The 17519-nt window shown below is 40.7% G+C and overlaps 1 protein-coding gene across 1 annotated transcript; it reads right to left on the bottom strand.

Annotated features, from left to right (window-relative positions):
- Positions 1 to 959: 959 nt before the first annotated feature.
- Positions 960 to 17119, bottom strand: Prosalpha7 (proteasome alpha7 subunit). Its single transcript, XM_067098396.1, has 7 exons — positions 16965 to 17119; positions 12592 to 12674; positions 4353 to 4476; positions 3506 to 3607; positions 2277 to 2420; positions 1607 to 1719; positions 960 to 1312 (listed from the first exon to the last, which is right to left on the bottom strand). The coding sequence occupies exons 1-7, from the start codon at positions 16983 to 16985 to the stop codon at positions 1135 to 1137; spliced, it is 765 nt and encodes a 254-aa protein (XP_066954497.1). The 5' UTR covers positions 16986 to 17119; the 3' UTR covers positions 960 to 1134.
- Between the last annotated feature and the right edge of the window lie 400 nt (positions 17120 to 17519).

Consider the following 17519-nt stretch of genomic DNA (forward strand, 5'->3'; position numbering starts at 1 on the left):
TTGAATTCAACTATATAACTTAGGCTAAAGGCCAAGAGCTGGGACCTATGGTCATTCAGCACTGGAAGATGTTAATAATGAAATTTACAATTGAAAATAAACGTGAATTATCATATCCACAGAAACCAACAGAGATGAATGCAGTCCTATAAATACATTTACACAGATTAGTACACTGTATTTTACACATTCAGTTCAAGAGATTTATCTGGAAATTGCATCATCTTAAAAGGATGCTTAGTAAAGAAGCATCATCAAGTAGCTGGTAAGTGAACAAGAGAGAGATAAGAATATAAGATATAGGCCAAAGGCCTAGCAATGGGGCCTATGAGGTCATTCAGTGCTGAAAGGAAAATTGAGAGAAAAAGGAGGTTTGAAAGGTGCAACAGGAGGAAAACCTCACAGTTGCACTGTGAAACAGTTGTTAGGAGGGGGTAGAAAGTAAGACGGAAGAAAGAGAACATGAACGAGTTACAGTAAAAGGAATGAAAGGGGATGCAGCTAGGGGCTGAAGGGATGCTGCAAAGAACCTAAGTAATACCTACAGTACACCGCGTGAGGTGCACTGATGGCACTACCCCGCTACAGTGATTAAGAGAATTAGTCAATGTTGATGGTTATGGTACACGTATTAGACTTTACAAAAATTGCCATCTTGGGTTTTCCAAATGACTGTCACATCATAACATATCAACTTGTGACTCAACAGTTGAGAAAAAAACTAGTTTTGCATCTAAGCATTTTAATTACACATAGGTAGAAGGTAATATCAGTTGCACTGAAATGACAACAACTTTCAAATCACAGATGGCTATTAACAAAAAATTGATTACCTGCTTTAACTTGAAACCGTTCTTTCATTTGCTAGTTTTACTTGGTAATTTGTACTGTAAAAATCTATATCTTCTATGCATTTCTAATTAAAAATAAGGATAATAGGAAAAAAATAAGAGATGACATATTGTTACACAATTTATTGTTCTGCAAAAATGCTAAATACTTATATAAAAAACAAGTGATATAGGAATATTACAACAGCTGAAAACACAAGTTCTTTTTGTAAGTTTTATGCTTTTAACTTTCCTGCTCTGTAAGTACCGTCATCACTAGTTACTCTGCACATGTTAAGACTTCTCACATTTCTTCATCTTCATCAGAGGAATCTTCTTCCAGAGCTGCCTTGGCATATTGTTCAGCTTCTTGGTACAAATCCTTGGGTACCAATTGATGGCGGCCCATGGATTCCTCGCAGACCCAAGACAATTCCATTTCAAAGTGACGATCTTTCACTTCATCGTGGACTAAATATATACTGCAAAACAGTATTATTTTTATTGTAAAATTTTATGAAGCTGCTAATAAACTAACCACCACTTTGGACAAAAGTATGGTAAATACAAAAAAACTATAGGGCAAAAAATCTTAATCCATTAAACATTAAAAATATTCTCTGGAATACTTCCCCAAAAATACAGAATGTCATTTATGTAAAGATATCCACATCAGAAAAGAATACAACTGCGTGCCTTTTGTAAAAAAGACTAAGCTATTTACTCATCAGACTCTTCATGATAAATGAAAAACAGACATTAATAAGGATACTTACATCTTTGCTGCTTCTTTTACCAGCTCTCGACAAGTGAGATCTTTTAGCTTCAACTTTTCTATTTCAGTTTTTGCATTCTGTTTGGCTTTGCCAACAGCACATCCAAAGTATCCCTGTAGTTAACAGAAACAGTGAAGATGAAAATTACATCTACGAACAAATTAATTTACCTACGCTGTCATTATCAATAATTTGCACTACTTGCTCTCAATAATTTACAATACTGTACATGGTTAGGACTTTTGTGGAAATAAGTTATGGCAGTGGTACTGTCATTTAATACTCTAGATCATTCATATACACATGGCCTAGCAATTCCACGCACCCTTCTCTTATGCAAAATTATGCTTATTTACAAAAACTAATTACATAATATTGGATAAAACATAAAGGTTACAACCATCAAGTGTTACCAAATGAAAGAAAACCTTTTCAATCAATGAACATGAGAGGAAATACAGCAGATTACTTCTGCCATGGTTTCAAGTGCCTTCCTTACGTTGCCATCTTCAAAAATACTCTCAGCCTGTTAACTTGTTCATATAGAAAAATTTTAATAAAAATATCACACATCTGACCTGCAAGTCTAATGATAATTTAACAACAGCAAAGCATTTCTAAATACAATAGTTTAATTGATTTAACTTCAAGAAAATACTGAAGTACTTACACTGCACATCCCAGCAGGATCTATCATATACAGCTGAGGCCCATCCTTGTCAAAAGCACTTAAGATGATTGAGCAACCATAAGGTCGTACAGCAGAGTACAATGTGTAAGCGTGAAGATAATGGCTAACTCGTTCAGCTAAGTACTGAAATGAAAATAATTGAAAATTAATTTTTGTTAAGAGCACTGTGCTATACTTATAATCTGTAAACATATGGAGTCTTACAATACATAAATAAGAAGACTTCTTGTACAAGTTGCAAAGTAACGCTACAAATATAATTTGTCCAAAACAGTACAGTTCTTGCTAATGTCCCAAATATTACATTACTCAATACTTTTGATTTAACCAGCAATTTCAAAATCTGTTTGTTTCACTCTCTTTTGGCTTTCATAGACTCATTGCGACCCACTAATACTCTCCCAATACTTAAAATTCTAGTGAAAGTTTCAACATTTATTACAGAAATTTATGAGTCAATAGTGTCTGGCATTTAATGGAGGTCCAAATTCAGCCAACTTGTTCCTGTATTAATCTACGTCAAACTGCCTGATGTAATTTGTCTAAATTTGTCTACAAAAGCAATTTCTCTACAACTTACTGACTGTTATGATTTGGTTTCAGAAACAATAATTATTTTTATTTAGTCGATTAACTTATGAACTACTCTGAAATACTTATTTCCTTAATGTCTGTAAAAAGAAAGTTTCACGTGTAACTGAACATAATTCAGACGTGCACAAGTTCTTTGAATCAAACATAATAAATCAACTTGAGAAAATTACACATATAAAATGAATATAATTCAATCCACTAATTCTTTAAGAGAGACAATAAAGAATAGAACATCATGCTGTAGAGGAAGAGATGAAAAAGGTTTATCATAAATGGGTTGAATGGCTGCAGCAAAATCAACCATGCTCCAACAACATATACAGTACAGTACTGTACTGTTGGGGGTTAAAATGTACATAAATCAAATAATAAAGTAACATATCAAGTATTAAATCACCATACAAGGATGAAACGACGAAAAAAAGTTAAGTTTTCTAACACAAGACCAAGTAGAATATGTACTTTAATGTCTCACACCAAGGCCACTTAGAATTCTAAGCTTAGTCTGACCCTTCCCCTAACTAAAATACAGCAACAATGCTTTTTGTAAAAGATGTCCCTATTCTATAACAACATACAAAATGGACAGTAACTATTTAAGACTCAGTACCTACCTTACATGGAATGGGTACACCATATTCAGCTCTGAAATTTGAGGATTCAATTTTTGCCACCTCTACTATTGCTCTAGCATCAGCGAGAAGGCCAGCACATGCCTGAAAATAAAATTACATTTACATACAAACTATTCAGCTTCAATAAATATGTACTACACAAAACATTTTACAGATAATATTAAACTTGAAGTAATTTTTAGGCAATATGAAAGAATAAATATATATTCCCTGTAACTATGATATCTTCATAGTTTTAAAGGGATGGATATGCTTAGTGAACAGTATAAATTTTTCTGTAACTACAATTCTTCATAATTTTTAAGGAATGGATATGCCTGACGAAGGGTATCAAATTTACTAAGTGCGGATATAACTCAGTTGCCCGCAGCCAACCCATTCTTTTTGTCAGTGACCCCTTGATCTTCTGGGAATGCCTGCTCTACATCTTGTGTTGTGGTGTAACATGACAAAATTAATGAGTCCTTCCAGTACTTACTGTTTTCTTAATTCCCACTGAATAGCCTTTTTTTGGTACTCTGTTAATTGACTTCTCAAGATCCACATGTGAGGTATAAACTTTGCAAAACCTTACAGCCCTTGTGAAAAGAGAATACAGTACAGTATTGAGGAGGGCATAGGATTTAAGGGGAACTGAGTGGAAAGATAAAGAGCATTGGAATTGTTGAGAGAAAGCTGAAGGAGTATTATAATCTTATATTTGTGAAATATGTACTGGTGACAAGGGAGGGCTTTCTGGTCTGAGAAGATCTTTGCATGAAATTCCTAAGTACATGGACATAAAACCAATCAAATCTCAAATTTGGAGATTAAACTAGGTACTCACAATGCCAGCATGAGTGTCTACAGTGAATATACGTTTATTTGCATCTGGTTCAAACAATTTTGATGTTATAATTTTTTCAACGGCCAAAACCACTCCATCTTTGCATCTCAAACCAACAGCTGTTCTGTAAATAAAAAAAACAAATAGCAAATGTAGATGCAATAATTCTCATATTAAATCTAGAATATTTATAAAGTACTTTCAGAATTTATGCCTTTTACACACAATCCATTATTTAGCAGAAGTCTTTATGTAAAGCGACCACCTGTAAACAATCTCCTCTAAATCAATTCTACAATGATTAAGTGTACCTACCGATATACCAAGTAGGAGGCTACTTATGATGAAAAAATCAACATTTTCACCTTATAGAGTATTATCTCTCCACATGTAACTCATTCATATATCCCTGAATTGCACAAATGGTAATTATCTGTTAGGATGGATGTTAAGAGGTAACTAATGTAAGACTTTGTACTGTGAACAGGAAACCGACCAGAACTTGGTACATATTATCAGAAAAACTCATGGTTCAATAATGCAATTAACAAACTGGGTTAATTCCAATCACATCTCAAACATTTCAATCTTTGTGATCTCTTGTTTTCTAGCCTCTAGACACCACATTCGCCTGTAACTCTTTTATAAGTAATTTGGTCTTTCCACTGCACTCCAGTCATGAATCTTAGCGTTTGGGTAGTCACAAAAATGATATTTTAATGATAAAATAAAGTTTGTTCATACTTACCTGGCAGATATATATATAGCTGTATTCTCTGTTAATCCGACAGAATTTCAAAACTTACGACACACGCAGTGGGAGATCAGGTGGTTATACCCATTCCCGCCGCTGGGCGGGTATCAGAACCATTCCCATTTTCTATTCAGATTTTCTAGTGCCACTGTCTCCTGAGGAGGTGGGGGGCACTATGAATATATATATCTGCCAGGTAAGTATGAACAAACTTTATTTTATCATTAAAATATCATTTTGTTCATGAAACTACCTGTCAGATATATATATAGCTGAATACCACCATTGGAGGTGGGTACAGACAGAATAGGATTTGGAAAAACACACTACAAGTAGGTGAAAGATATTTTGGTTCCTTACCTGTTAGCATAGCTGACTTCTGATTACTGTCACCCAAGTCCGCTTCTGCTTAACTAGAGTCTCCAGCAAGGGTGTGACCTGTATAGCTGGTGAGTTCTAGATGATCTGTCAACGGGCGTGACCACAATGTGACAAGACCATATTGACCATACAATGAGGGCCAACCAAGCAAAACCAACCACCTGACCAAGCCTAACTAAGTTAGGATAACGCAACTAAAGCTAACGATTGAAGTCCGCCACAGGTAGTCGACCAACAACCATAAAAACACTATCCAACCATTTTCTATAGGATAGGATGAGTGTCATCCTGCCCCAGGAAAGTATCTGCGGAAACGTATGGTCCTAGCGAGAAGCAGTTCTCATATGTCGTCTTCCATCTCTCTCAGGTAGTGTGAAGCGAACACAGAGTTGTTCGCCAAAAATGTGGCACCCAGAATGTTACTGAGTGACATATTTTTCTGAAAAGCCACTGAAGTCGCAAACTGCCCTCACCTCGTGAGCATTGACTTTCAGAAGTTTAAAATCAGAGTCTTGACAGCATGAATGGGCTTCTTTAATCGTATCTCTCAGAAAGAAAGCCAGAGCATTCTTTTGACATAGGTAAGTCCGGTCTCTTTACGGAACACCATAAACTATCTGAGGGACCTCGACTTTCCTTCGCCTTGTCTAAGTAGATTTGAGAGCCCTAACAGGGCAAAGGACTCTTCTGGCTCTTGAATAAGGATTTCAGCCATACCCTTGATTGAAGCTCTTGGGCCAAGGGTTAGACGGGCTTTCATTTTTCGCAAAAAGGAAGGGCTTAAAGAACAAACGCAAGTTATGCCCTTTAAAAGCCTATATGCCTACTAAAGGCTTGCAGGTTCACTAACCCTCTTTGCCGTTGCTAGAGCGTTAGAAAAATAGTCTTCTAGTAATGTTCCTCAATGACGAGAACGAAGAGGCTCAAACGAACTGGACATTAGGGAACCAAGCACAACATCCAAATTTCCAAGAAGGAGTCCTGAGTCTAGGCACCTTCGAGGTTTCATGGATCTGAAGAGATCAGAAGGTCTCTGCTGTTAGACAGATCCAAGTTCTTTATGCCTAAAAACAGATGATAGCATACTTCTATACCCCTTGGATAGTCGAGACTGCAAGTTTCACATCACCCTCAGAAATAAGAGGAAGTCTGCTATCTGGGCTCACAGAGGTCGTGGTGGGGAAATGCCCTTCTTTCTACACCATCTCCCAAAGACGGTCCACTTGACAGGTACAAATTGCTGGAGAGAGTCTTCTCGCTCTGGCAATAGCTTTCGCCACTGTCTAGAAAAACCTCTCGCTCTGGCCAGCTTCTCGATAGTCTGAATGCAGTCAGACACAGAGCGGGGAGGTTTTTGTGGTACCTCTCAAGTGGGGTTGTCTGAGTAGATCGACTCTCATGGCAGAGATCTCGAAAGTCTACTAGAAGGAGATGACCTCTGAACCATTCCTCGAAGGCCAAAAATGGGGCGATCAACGCCATCCTCGTCCCTTCCGACGACGCAAACTTTTCTGATGACTTCTCCGATGATTTTGTACGGAGGAAAGGCATACACGCCCATCCCCACCAATCCCAAAGAAGAGCCGCCCACTGAGAGAGCTCCTGGTCGAGAACAGGGGAGCAGGAAGTCTTTCGTCTTGAGGTTGGAAGAGATCTACCAAGGACGCCCCAAAGCTTCCACAGTCCTTGACACACCTCTTGGTGGGATCCATTCGTCGGGAGCAGTTGTCGCTGTCGACTTAGAAGATCCGCACGGACGTTCTACGCCTGCAACAAACCCTCGTGGAGGATCGTAATATTTTCGGCCTGAGCCCACAGAAGAATGTCCTTTTGCTAAGGCGAACAGGGACCGAGAGTGAGTTCCTCCCGTTTCTTGAGGCGAAAGGGCTGTGGTGTTGTCCAGCTGGATCTGACAACTCGGTTCGAGACTCACCCTCGAAGAAAAGAAGGGGCCAACTGAATCGCCCCCACCCTGAGGTTTATGTGCCAGACACTTGTTCTCTCCAGGTGCCCGACACTTTTCCTCCCCAGTGTTGCTCCTCACCCCCAAATGGACGCGCTGGAAAACAACACTAGGTCGGGTTCTGTTGAAGAGAAAGGCCTTCTGCCAACTCTGATGGATCGAGCCACCACCAAGGTGATTTCTTTACCTTTGGCAGATACTCAGAGAAGCTTTCCAGATTCTCCTTGTCGCTGCCCTCTGCAAGGAAGAATTGAAGCGTCTGAGGTGCAGTCTCCCAGGGAAACAAACTCTCCAGTGATGAAATGGTCCCAGCAGACTCATCCATTCTCACTGAGCATGTTTTCCTCAGGAAGGCTGAAACTTTTCTAAACACTGAAGTTGTCTTTTCTGAGACGGAAATGCTCGAAAAGCCACTGAATCCATCTGAATCCCCAGATAAACGATGGACTGAGTCGGGGTCAGATGGGACTTTTTCAAATTCACCAGAAGTCCCAGGGACTTCGGCCATGTCAAAGTCGTGGGAGATCCTCCAGACACTTTGTCATTGGACGAGGCTCAATGAGCCACCGTCCAAATAAAGGGAGATTCTTATTCCTCCAAGGCGGCTTTTCCCGCAACATTCTCATCAAGATCGTGAAGACCATAGGAGCTGTGCTGAGCCCGAAGCAAAGGGCCCTGAACTGGAATACCTGTCCCCGCAGGACAAATCTCAGGTATTTCTCGATAGAGGATGGTTAGGACGGAAAATAGGCTGCCCTGGAGATCGAGAGAAACCATCCAGTCGCTGGTCTTAGGGCTCCCATGACCGACACTGGGACGCCTCCATTACGAACTTTTCCTTCAGAACGCAAATGGTTCAACTTGTTGACGCCCAGAACTGGTTCCCAACCCCTGACTGCTTCAACCAGAAACAGCCTGTTGTAAAAGCCCGGGATTGTAAATCTGAGACTTGCTCCACAGCTCTTCTCGAGCATTTGATCGAGCAGGTCAAGAGAATTTGCTGTTTCTCCTGATGATAGGATGGCGACAGATCTATGGGAATCGTACTCAATGGAGGCAATACGAGAAATGGGATCTTGTATCCCTTTTTCGATGACTTGGAGGGACCAGCTGTCCGCCCCTTCTCTCCAGGCTCTTGCAAAGAAAGGAGCCTGGCTCCTACCGTGTCTGAAGGTCTACGGAGTCATTTCTGCTCCCTGGTCTTAGAAGGGGCCTCTACCTCTGGAGGGACCTCTGGGCCTCAAAGCACATCAGAGGAGGGTCTTCCACGAAAGGGCTTCTGAATCTGGAAGTCTGCCCATGGAAGAAGTTTAAGGGGCTGCAGGATCGTCTAGAAGACTGGGCCAGAGGTCCTGAGTAGCCTTCTCTTGCAATGTGGAGGCCATATCCTCACTAAGGGTTGGGGAAAAAGATGGCTAGGAAAAGCTTGAGCGAACAACAATTCTGCCTTCTGAGAGAGAGACCTGACTTCACGTGGGAAGGCAGTAAATGGCCTCTTCTTTAAAAGCCCCGCACAGAAATGGGCAGCCAGTTCTTCGAGCCATCCCTAACCGCCTCTGTCCACAGGATAGGACACTTTAAACAAATCTCCCAGGCTAATGGAGTCAGGCTACGAGCCTGCAAGTCCAAGACCCCCAGGCACCAGTCCAAAAGTTAAAAACTTCTAAAGACCTGAAAAGGCCTTTCAGATGGTGATCAATCTCAGATAAAGACCAGGACACCTTTGTTGAAGAAAGGAGAGACCTCTGGGAGCGTCCACAAGGCTGGCAAAACCCCTTGGGAAGAGGAAGGAACTCTCCAACCAACCTCCTCTCCTGTCTCTGTACTCAAATTCCTGCTTTTTCTCCACTCAATCTTGATGGAGGCAGGCGAAAGAAGTCTTGCACTGAGCCTTCCCTGAGTCCATCCACTCTTGAACCTCAAAGGCCCTCTTCGTAGAGAGAGACGTAGCCATCTTCACAAAACCAGAAGACTTTGTGACTTAGACGAGGTTAGCTAAGTAGGGGAGAGGCGAGAGCAGAGGGTTGAAACTTTTGTCCCCAAACAAGTCTTTCAGCAGCCAGTTAAGACTTGGTAGTTCGCAGAAGCTGAAGAAGAAGAGACTGATCTCAACTGCAGGATCCGGCCGCAGAAAGCTCTCCTTCTTCCACAGGAGCAACGGAAGGGCAGGAGAAGAACCGGAAGGACGAAGTCCTTGCAGACCAACATGCAAAAGCACTTTGCTTGGAAGAAGTCCGGAGGAGTCGCGAAAGTCACGAGCAGAAGAATCAAAATGAGAGTCTCGACGAAGCGTCCTGACGAGAATCCGACGAGCTTCTTGACGAACGATCCGACGAGTCCTGGTGAGAGCGAAAGCAGCGAGGAGGCGCCATGCCTCGCAGCAAGAAAGGCGCCGTGCCGAGCAGCAAGGGGAGGCGTCTTGACGAACTGCAGGAGGCGTCCTGACGAGCAGCCAGGGAGGCGCCATGACGAGCAGCAAGGAGGCGCCATGTCGAGCAGCAGGAGCGCCCTGCCGAGCAGCATGAGAAGCGCCACGCTTAGCAGCATGAGAGAAGCCACGCTTAGCAGCATGAGAAGCGCCATGACGAAACAAGAGGGTCGTCAGAACGGGCATCAAGCCCGGCAGCATGAAGCGATCAGAAAGGGAAATGCATCCCCGCCAAGACCAGTAAAACGCTGAGCAACAGGACTTCTAGGGAGGCGGGTATGAGACGACGCACGAACGAGGAGAAGGAGAAGGGGAAGGTTTAGACCTCTTGATCGGCAGTCGGAATCTTCCGACGACGACACGCATCGGTTCCTTCTGGGCCATTAAAGAAGCCAATTGCTCTGCATGCCTAGGAGCAGCTTACGAGTAGGGAGAAGATTCTTACCTCAGGAGAAGGACTGATCCTATGAGAAGAAGAGGGGCGAGGGACGCCTCTCTGCTTCACAGGGGAAGCAACAGCCTTTCTTTCTGGAGCGAGCGGAGCGCTGTGCTGCCATCGTCCGGATGACGCCCTGGTCCTCTTCAAGGATGGATGGCGTCAAAATCCTCGGAGAAGAGCGCAAGAGCGCCACGAGAAAAGGGACGTGAAGCGCCCTTCTTTGAAGCTTCTCTTCAAAGCGGGCTGAGAATCCCGAGATTTCCATTCCGACGCCGAGGAGGAATCGGGGAAGAGAAGCAATCCCCATGATTCGTGCTCCGCACCATCCTTGGCAGCCTGGGAAGCGCCATCAGGACATGCCGGCGACGCCAGATCGGTGGGGTCCGCGAACCCTCTTGCGGCCGACTTGCCCACTCCCTGAGTCCTGGGAGTCCGACAGAGGTCTAGACCCAGAGGCGTGCGATATGCCGATCTGACGCCTCCACAACACCAGGGGACGGACACTATCACTGCACTTCACAGCACTTGAAGAGCACATATTAGCTTCCAAGGCACGAATGGAAGACATAATAATCGCCAGGGCATCACCATCCGCAGACACAACCCCAGGGTTAGGCAACACCACAGGGTTAGGAAGAGCTACGCCTACAGGAGGGTTAACAGGTGAAACACACTACCCTGACTCCTACCACTCTGGAGGAAGACCTCCTGAGCCTCTATCTCGCTTAGCTTTCTCACATAAGAATCATAAGTCCTCCAACTAGCATCAGACAAAGATTCACACTCTGCATCGGTCATTCAACAAACAAACATGTCCTCTACAACCTGAGCATACAGTGTGAGGATCTACCAAAATTTTCGGTAGCTCACCTACAGTCTTGCACACACGCAAACTGATAACTAGAAGAACTAGATTCAGACATCTTACCCCAGGAAAAAACAAAGCCAAATCCAAAAACAATCCACAATAGCGTATGCCTAGCCACAAGTCCAAGTCAAAACCAAAAATCAAACAAATACTCAAGTGACAACCAAGTTTTATCCGAAATCCAAGACGGAGGTACTGAAAACAAGTGTTGACAGTACCGGCGACAGAGAAAATCTGAATAGAAATGGGAATGGTTCCTGATACCGCCCTCCCAGCGGCGGAATGGGTACTAACCACCTGATCTCCCACCGCGTGTCGAAAGTTTTGAAATTTGTCGGACTAACAGAGAATACAGCTATATATGTATCTGACAGGTAAGTTTCATGAACAAAGTTCAAAATCTCCAACAAGTTTTTTGTAAGTGCTCATGCCTTTACTACAAGCCTTATACAAGCATCAAAAGAGTTTTGCTGTTTACTAATCGTAAATTCTTAGTTGCCAGTACTCTAGCAATCTTTCTACTTCATCCATGCTGCTGCTACTCTATTTTCCATACTGCCCTGTCGATACCTGCTTCACAGTCAAGATGTTCCCAAGGTAAAAGAAATGGTCTTCCTCTTCTACAGACTATTTTTCACCATAACACGGTGGTCCTCCATTTCAATGCCACTTACATAACTGAACATCTCTTGTGACACTACTAATTACAACACTTAATATACAGCATTAAGTTTCCCAATATACCTCTACTACAGCATCCAATGCCACTTTCTAGACTGTAATTAATCTTGCTATCTATTCAGTCACTATACATTTTGTTTTGCTCCTCTCTCTATTTTATCTCCTAAAAATATTCCCCTCTTCTGATTCTCATGTTCATACTAGGCTGTCCAAATAGTCTATAGCAACACCCATGTGAGGAGGACCTTTGTAAGATCCTTTCTTTTTCAGAGGCATAAAAGAAAACACTGCTTTCCCTAACAGGTATTCCTATCAAAATTAACTTGTTCAGAAATTTTGGTCTGATATATAACTATGAATATATAAATACACATTAACACTGTTCAATCTACAAAAAGATTTGCTAAGTGTGCTGTAGTAATTTTGAGAAAAAGAAACACTAAACTGTACAATTTTAGTACTGAGAAACAAGATGCAAAACTAAGTACTGAGACCAATGTTTAAGTTTTGGAGGAGGCTACACCAAACCAAACAGAAATGTCTAAGTGAAAAAGTTACTAGGATACTGCTACATATCTAGGAGGCATGAACAAGTATCCTTATTGGAAGAAATACAGTAGTTACTGTACCAGAAGCCCTAGAAGTGTAAGATACTGTCTGTACAGTACTACTGAGATATCAAGGAAGTACCCATGCAATAAAATGAAACCGTATTATATACTCACCCACTATTCTCTACTGCTTTTTGGGCATATTCTACTTGAAATACTCGTCCATCTGGTGAAAACTGTGATGCTGACAGATCGTACTGTAAAAGCAGATAAGTAGTTTTTCTGAGATAAAGTTCTTAATGTTAACCTTGCTGACTATTTTACAATATACAGGTTTAAATTAGTCAGTTACTTTCACTTTGCAAAGGGTAACAGTGAGAGAAAATACTGTACTTGCAAGAGGAAAAAGTTGAGTCCACGTGTAAGATTGTGAAGATAAATGGAAATGCAAGGGACAGAACAATTTTTGTTTATATAGACTGACTTTGTATGGGTATTTAGGAGTAAATATAACAGACGATAAGATGAGAAGAGTCACAGAACAAGCACAGAGAAAAAAAAATCTGTGAGAAACAGATTGTGAAAAATGACTTGGCTATGAAAGATGTAAAATGCAAATGAAAAAATGTTGAAGCTGCTGAGATGAACTCCTTGTGTAGTATGTGTGGCATATAAAAAACTGAAAGGGTGAAAAATGTGGAGATACCTAGTGCTGTGAAATTTCTCTGAGTAGAGGTTCAGCCACAATCTATAAGATAAAAGTATGTATGGGGCAGTAATTATAAATTTATTTTTCTCTGAAACCCCACCAAGCACCACCCCATTTGGGGAAATGGGTTAATATTAAAAAAATATATATATTTATAATGGATATACAACTACCAGTAAATAACCTTATTTATTTTTTCAAGCTGGCAAAATGACTGTCAACCACTGGTTTACAGTTACAAGGATATCTTCCACTCATTTCATTCGTCTGGATGTTTCTGGGCTTCCAAGTTTTATCATCAGCAGTGACTAATAATAAACGGTAATACATGGTGCATTCATCTATTAAAATGTACTGAAAATAGGAAAGAAAACTTAAACACACACAAGAAAGCGGTGAATTTGGAACCTAATACAATATTTCTAAGTATTAGCTCCGCAAGGAATTTATGGAACGGTTCCGCAAATACGAGAGACATTAGAAAGCCATATGTTCAAGAAGGGATTGGCTAAGGAAATCCATTATAAAAGGAACCATACTAACCTAATGTCCCCTACCTAACATAACTTAGTAGGCAGTGTTAATCGTAACGAACCTCTGTTTAATTGAAAATACAGTATGCCATTATATCATAATTTAGGAGAAAATTGTTACTTTGATAGGAACATAGAGGTCTTGGTGTGTTGTGTAGAGGGGACACCTTTGCTGATTGGGCTGCATTCGAATGCATTTTCTGGAAGTGTCCAAACAGCAAAGAAATGACGCAGTGGCTCACATCCCGAGTGTTTACCCTAGCACTTTGATTACAGTATATGACTGGTAGAACTAAGTATTAGCTCCATGCCGGGTATTACCTTAGAAATTGACTTTTTCTATAGTATTTTGTTCGCTCGACTGTAATTAATCTGAGAACTGATTGTCTTAGCTGGGGGGGGGGTCCACCCGCTGGACCTCCCGGTGAAGGAAACTCCACTTTTTACCAAAACTTCCCCTATAACACTGCGCATGCACGACAGCAAAAATATAAACAGTTCTCAGATTAATTACAGTCGAGCGAACAAAATACTATAGAAAAAGTCAATTTCTAAGGTAATACCCGGCACGGAGCTAATACTTAGTTCTACCAATCATATAATGTAATCAAAGTGCTAGGGTAAACACTCGGGACGTGAACCAATGCGTCATTCCTCTGCTGTTTGGACACTTCCAGAAAATGCATTCGAATGCGGCCCCATCAGCATCAGTGCCCCCTCTACACAACACGCCAAGACCTCTATGTTCCTATCAAAGTAACAATTTTCTCCTAAATTATGATATAATGGCATATTTCCAATTAAACAGAGGTTCGTTACAATTTACCCGTGCATGGTGCTAACTTACCGGCCATGATGCTCCCGAAACTTTTACTTAAAACACTTTAAAAGTAGACAAATGATGCCATCTCAATATTTGCCGAATCATTTGTGTTAAACCTGCAAAATATTTGTACCCACAGACCCTGACATTTCTTTGATATCAGTCGTAAACGCTGGCGCCTAAGGGGCTTCGACGGGGAACTCTAGCAAATTTTCAGGATGCCAGAGCGCTAGATAATATTTAAATAACTAGGTAGCTAAACACCAGATTAAGGTTATAAATTGAGTAAATGTATTACATGTTCATTATAATTCATTTGAAAATATTTGTTGTTGGAGCAAACCAGATTCCCAAGACAAATTTCAATGCTTTTGCTATGAACATTACAATGTAGCTACTCTTCTCGTTTTCCTATCTTTTTTTTATTTATTAATATATATTACATACAGTGTAATATATATATCACATACACAGTGTAAGTTTTGTCAAATATAATGGCATTTTAAGTAATAATTTTGGATTTAAAACCTTTATTTCAGTCCTGTATTTAGACATCATGGCATCCTGACTCTCGTACCAGTTCTAGATAAATTGTCATACTCAACTTTCTTGCATTTTTGTCAAAGTGGTAACACTCATGTACACATTACATGTCAGAGAAGTATACGAAGTAATATCGACTTAAATAAACTAAAAGTCCTAACAACAAAATACTACATTTCTATCACCTCAGATGTTTGTTGTAGCCTGATGTACAATGAGGCTGGAAAATTGCTCCCGCCACAGTTTCGCTACTTTGATGGAGTAAAGTACTGTAAACAAACATTCTCACGTATTTTAAGTGGTATTTTGAGTGAATTAAGAAAAAATTTGCATAATTACAATCAATTAAGCACTGTGGAGCTTCAGTTGTGATGTCAGTAAGGATAAAACCATGGATTAAAGGTAAAAATCCATTTCAGTTCAACCACATGACAGACGGGTATTCCATGTCTCATATTTTCACTAGTATAGGCAACAAAATGTCGTTTTATCATGCTGATTACAACGAAAATCTTGAGTAATAGCTATGAACATTACATATGTAAGCAATTAGTTTTCAGTGCACCGTTAAATGAGCACTGGCAAGGAAGTGTCCAATCGCCTTTCATTTTGTCTCACTATTTGGGGGATGCCATATTGGATTCAAAATTGCCTTCAACACCTATTTTACGAAGACTTCACATGCCCATTTTAGTTTGTATATAGTTTTATTGCTCATTTTGGTAAATTAGAAAGAGGAACCAGCCTAAAATGGAGCGAAATATGTTTTTCTAGGTGATTTGATTGATAAGCAATGAATATCACTCTCTTCATTTTCTCGGAAATTAACGGTTTTAGACTTTACTCGAGCATCTCAGTTTCAAGTTCACTGCATCACGACTCAAATAGGCGAAGAACACCAAAACCAATATGTCGCCCTGTTTATGTGTGTGCTGTCAGTAAGGTTGGTATGGAACGGCGCCATGCTTATCTGCATATTTAAAGATTCTTGGCAAACACGACATTTTCTGGCAAGAGGTAATGTTGAGGCTGCGCGCTTAGCCACAGGGGTTACAGTAAGCGTCGTTCTTCCGCCAATTTCGTCGGGCGGTCGAGTGGGCCGAAACTGTAGGTGCTCGAGTAAAGTCTAAAAACCGTTAATTTCGAGGAAAATGAAGGTGATATTCGGTGGGAAAACACATCAAAATCACCTAGAAAACATATTTTCATGTCATTTTGGGCTGGTTCTCTTCTAAAAATAATACCTCATTTTGTTAATGAAGCTTCAATCTTTTGAAAGTTTTTCTAAAGGTTTTCATTTTTTTATTTCTCCACTAAATATCGAGTGAAAAGTGCGTAAAATGTACTTTAGTTGTGTGGCCTGATTCACTGGCCTGGACTGGTTATGGCTGGGGGGGGGGTCCAGGGGAGCAAAACTCCCTGGCCAGATCAGGCCACGTCGCCCTAAGTTAGGTTAGGTAGGCAATATCTGGTTAGGTCAGGACCTAGCACAATAGGAAACATGTCTATTTACGTATGAGGGACCTGTGGGAATCAGTCCGCGCAACTAAAGTAAAGTGTTACCAAATATAGGGTATATGTATCTGGAGAAAACAAATTAGACTACCGATCTTCGTAAAGACACCGAATGGTGCCAAGAGCCGTCTAGCATTAGCAACAGTCTGGTTAAGAAATAATGGTATGATATTTAAAATATGTTCTATATTAAATGGGTAACAGGGCCTTAGTTAAAGCTACACCTCCGAAAAACAGAAAGAAAAGAAAAATGACTAGGCTATCCCCATTTTACTTTCGTACCCTCCTCAACTACGAGCAGTCTAACCTAGTCCTGTCCTTGCGGGTTTTACATTTAAAATACATATACATATGACAAGTTATTTGTGTATTTAAACACGAGCATGTTCATTTTTCACAAGAAAATCGTGTTATGTAAACTTACACCTGTTCCAATCGAGCTCATGGTTTACGTTGGTTAATTCCACTTCGGGTCCAAACACCGCTATTCTATCAACTCACGTCCACAACTCTCTTCAACCCAGCATACAGCATTAGCGTACAACACCACTGTCAGCATTGCACGTTACAGCATGGTATAATATATTATATAGGCACAGTACGGTATATATAATATATGTGCAGTTTGGTATAATATAAATTGTATGAACGACCTCCTAAATGAACAAAGAATATATATCTCAACTGTGAGAGCTTGCTCACGATGTTCTAAACCTATTTGTATAATAACCTCTTCTTCGTTTTAACGTGCTTTTTCCCATTTTTATATATGGGGTAAGCACGATGCCCTCTTTTCGAAGGACTTCGATTTGGCGTTGGGGTAGGCCGTAGCCTCGATCGGCTGCCCTGCCTGACATCTACAGTGTGTATATTGTGCTTGAAGTTATATCGAACTAATATATGCTATATTTCTGTTACTTGCTTGTATTACTTTTTATGTATATTTTTGGCCAATAAAGTAACAAACTAACTATGGATG

This window comes from Macrobrachium rosenbergii, chromosome 55, assembly GCF_040412425.1.
Source record: "Macrobrachium rosenbergii isolate ZJJX-2024 chromosome 55, ASM4041242v1, whole genome shotgun sequence".
NCBI lineage: Eukaryota > Metazoa > Arthropoda > Malacostraca > Decapoda > Palaemonidae > Macrobrachium > Macrobrachium rosenbergii.

Bases quoted from the DNA above. Each gene is read 5' to 3' on its own strand.
- Prosalpha7 (XM_067098396.1), bottom strand. From the start codon at position 16,985: ATGAGCTCGATTGGAACAGGT. The intron at 12,675-16,964 runs GTAAGTTTACAT...CTGCTTTTACAG, and splicing joins TGAGCTCGATTGGAACAGGT to TACGATCTGTCAGCATCACA. The intron at 3,608-4,352 runs GTGAGTACCTAG...TTTTATTTTCAG, and splicing joins TAGACACTCATGCTGGCATT to GCATGTGCTGGCCTTCTCGC.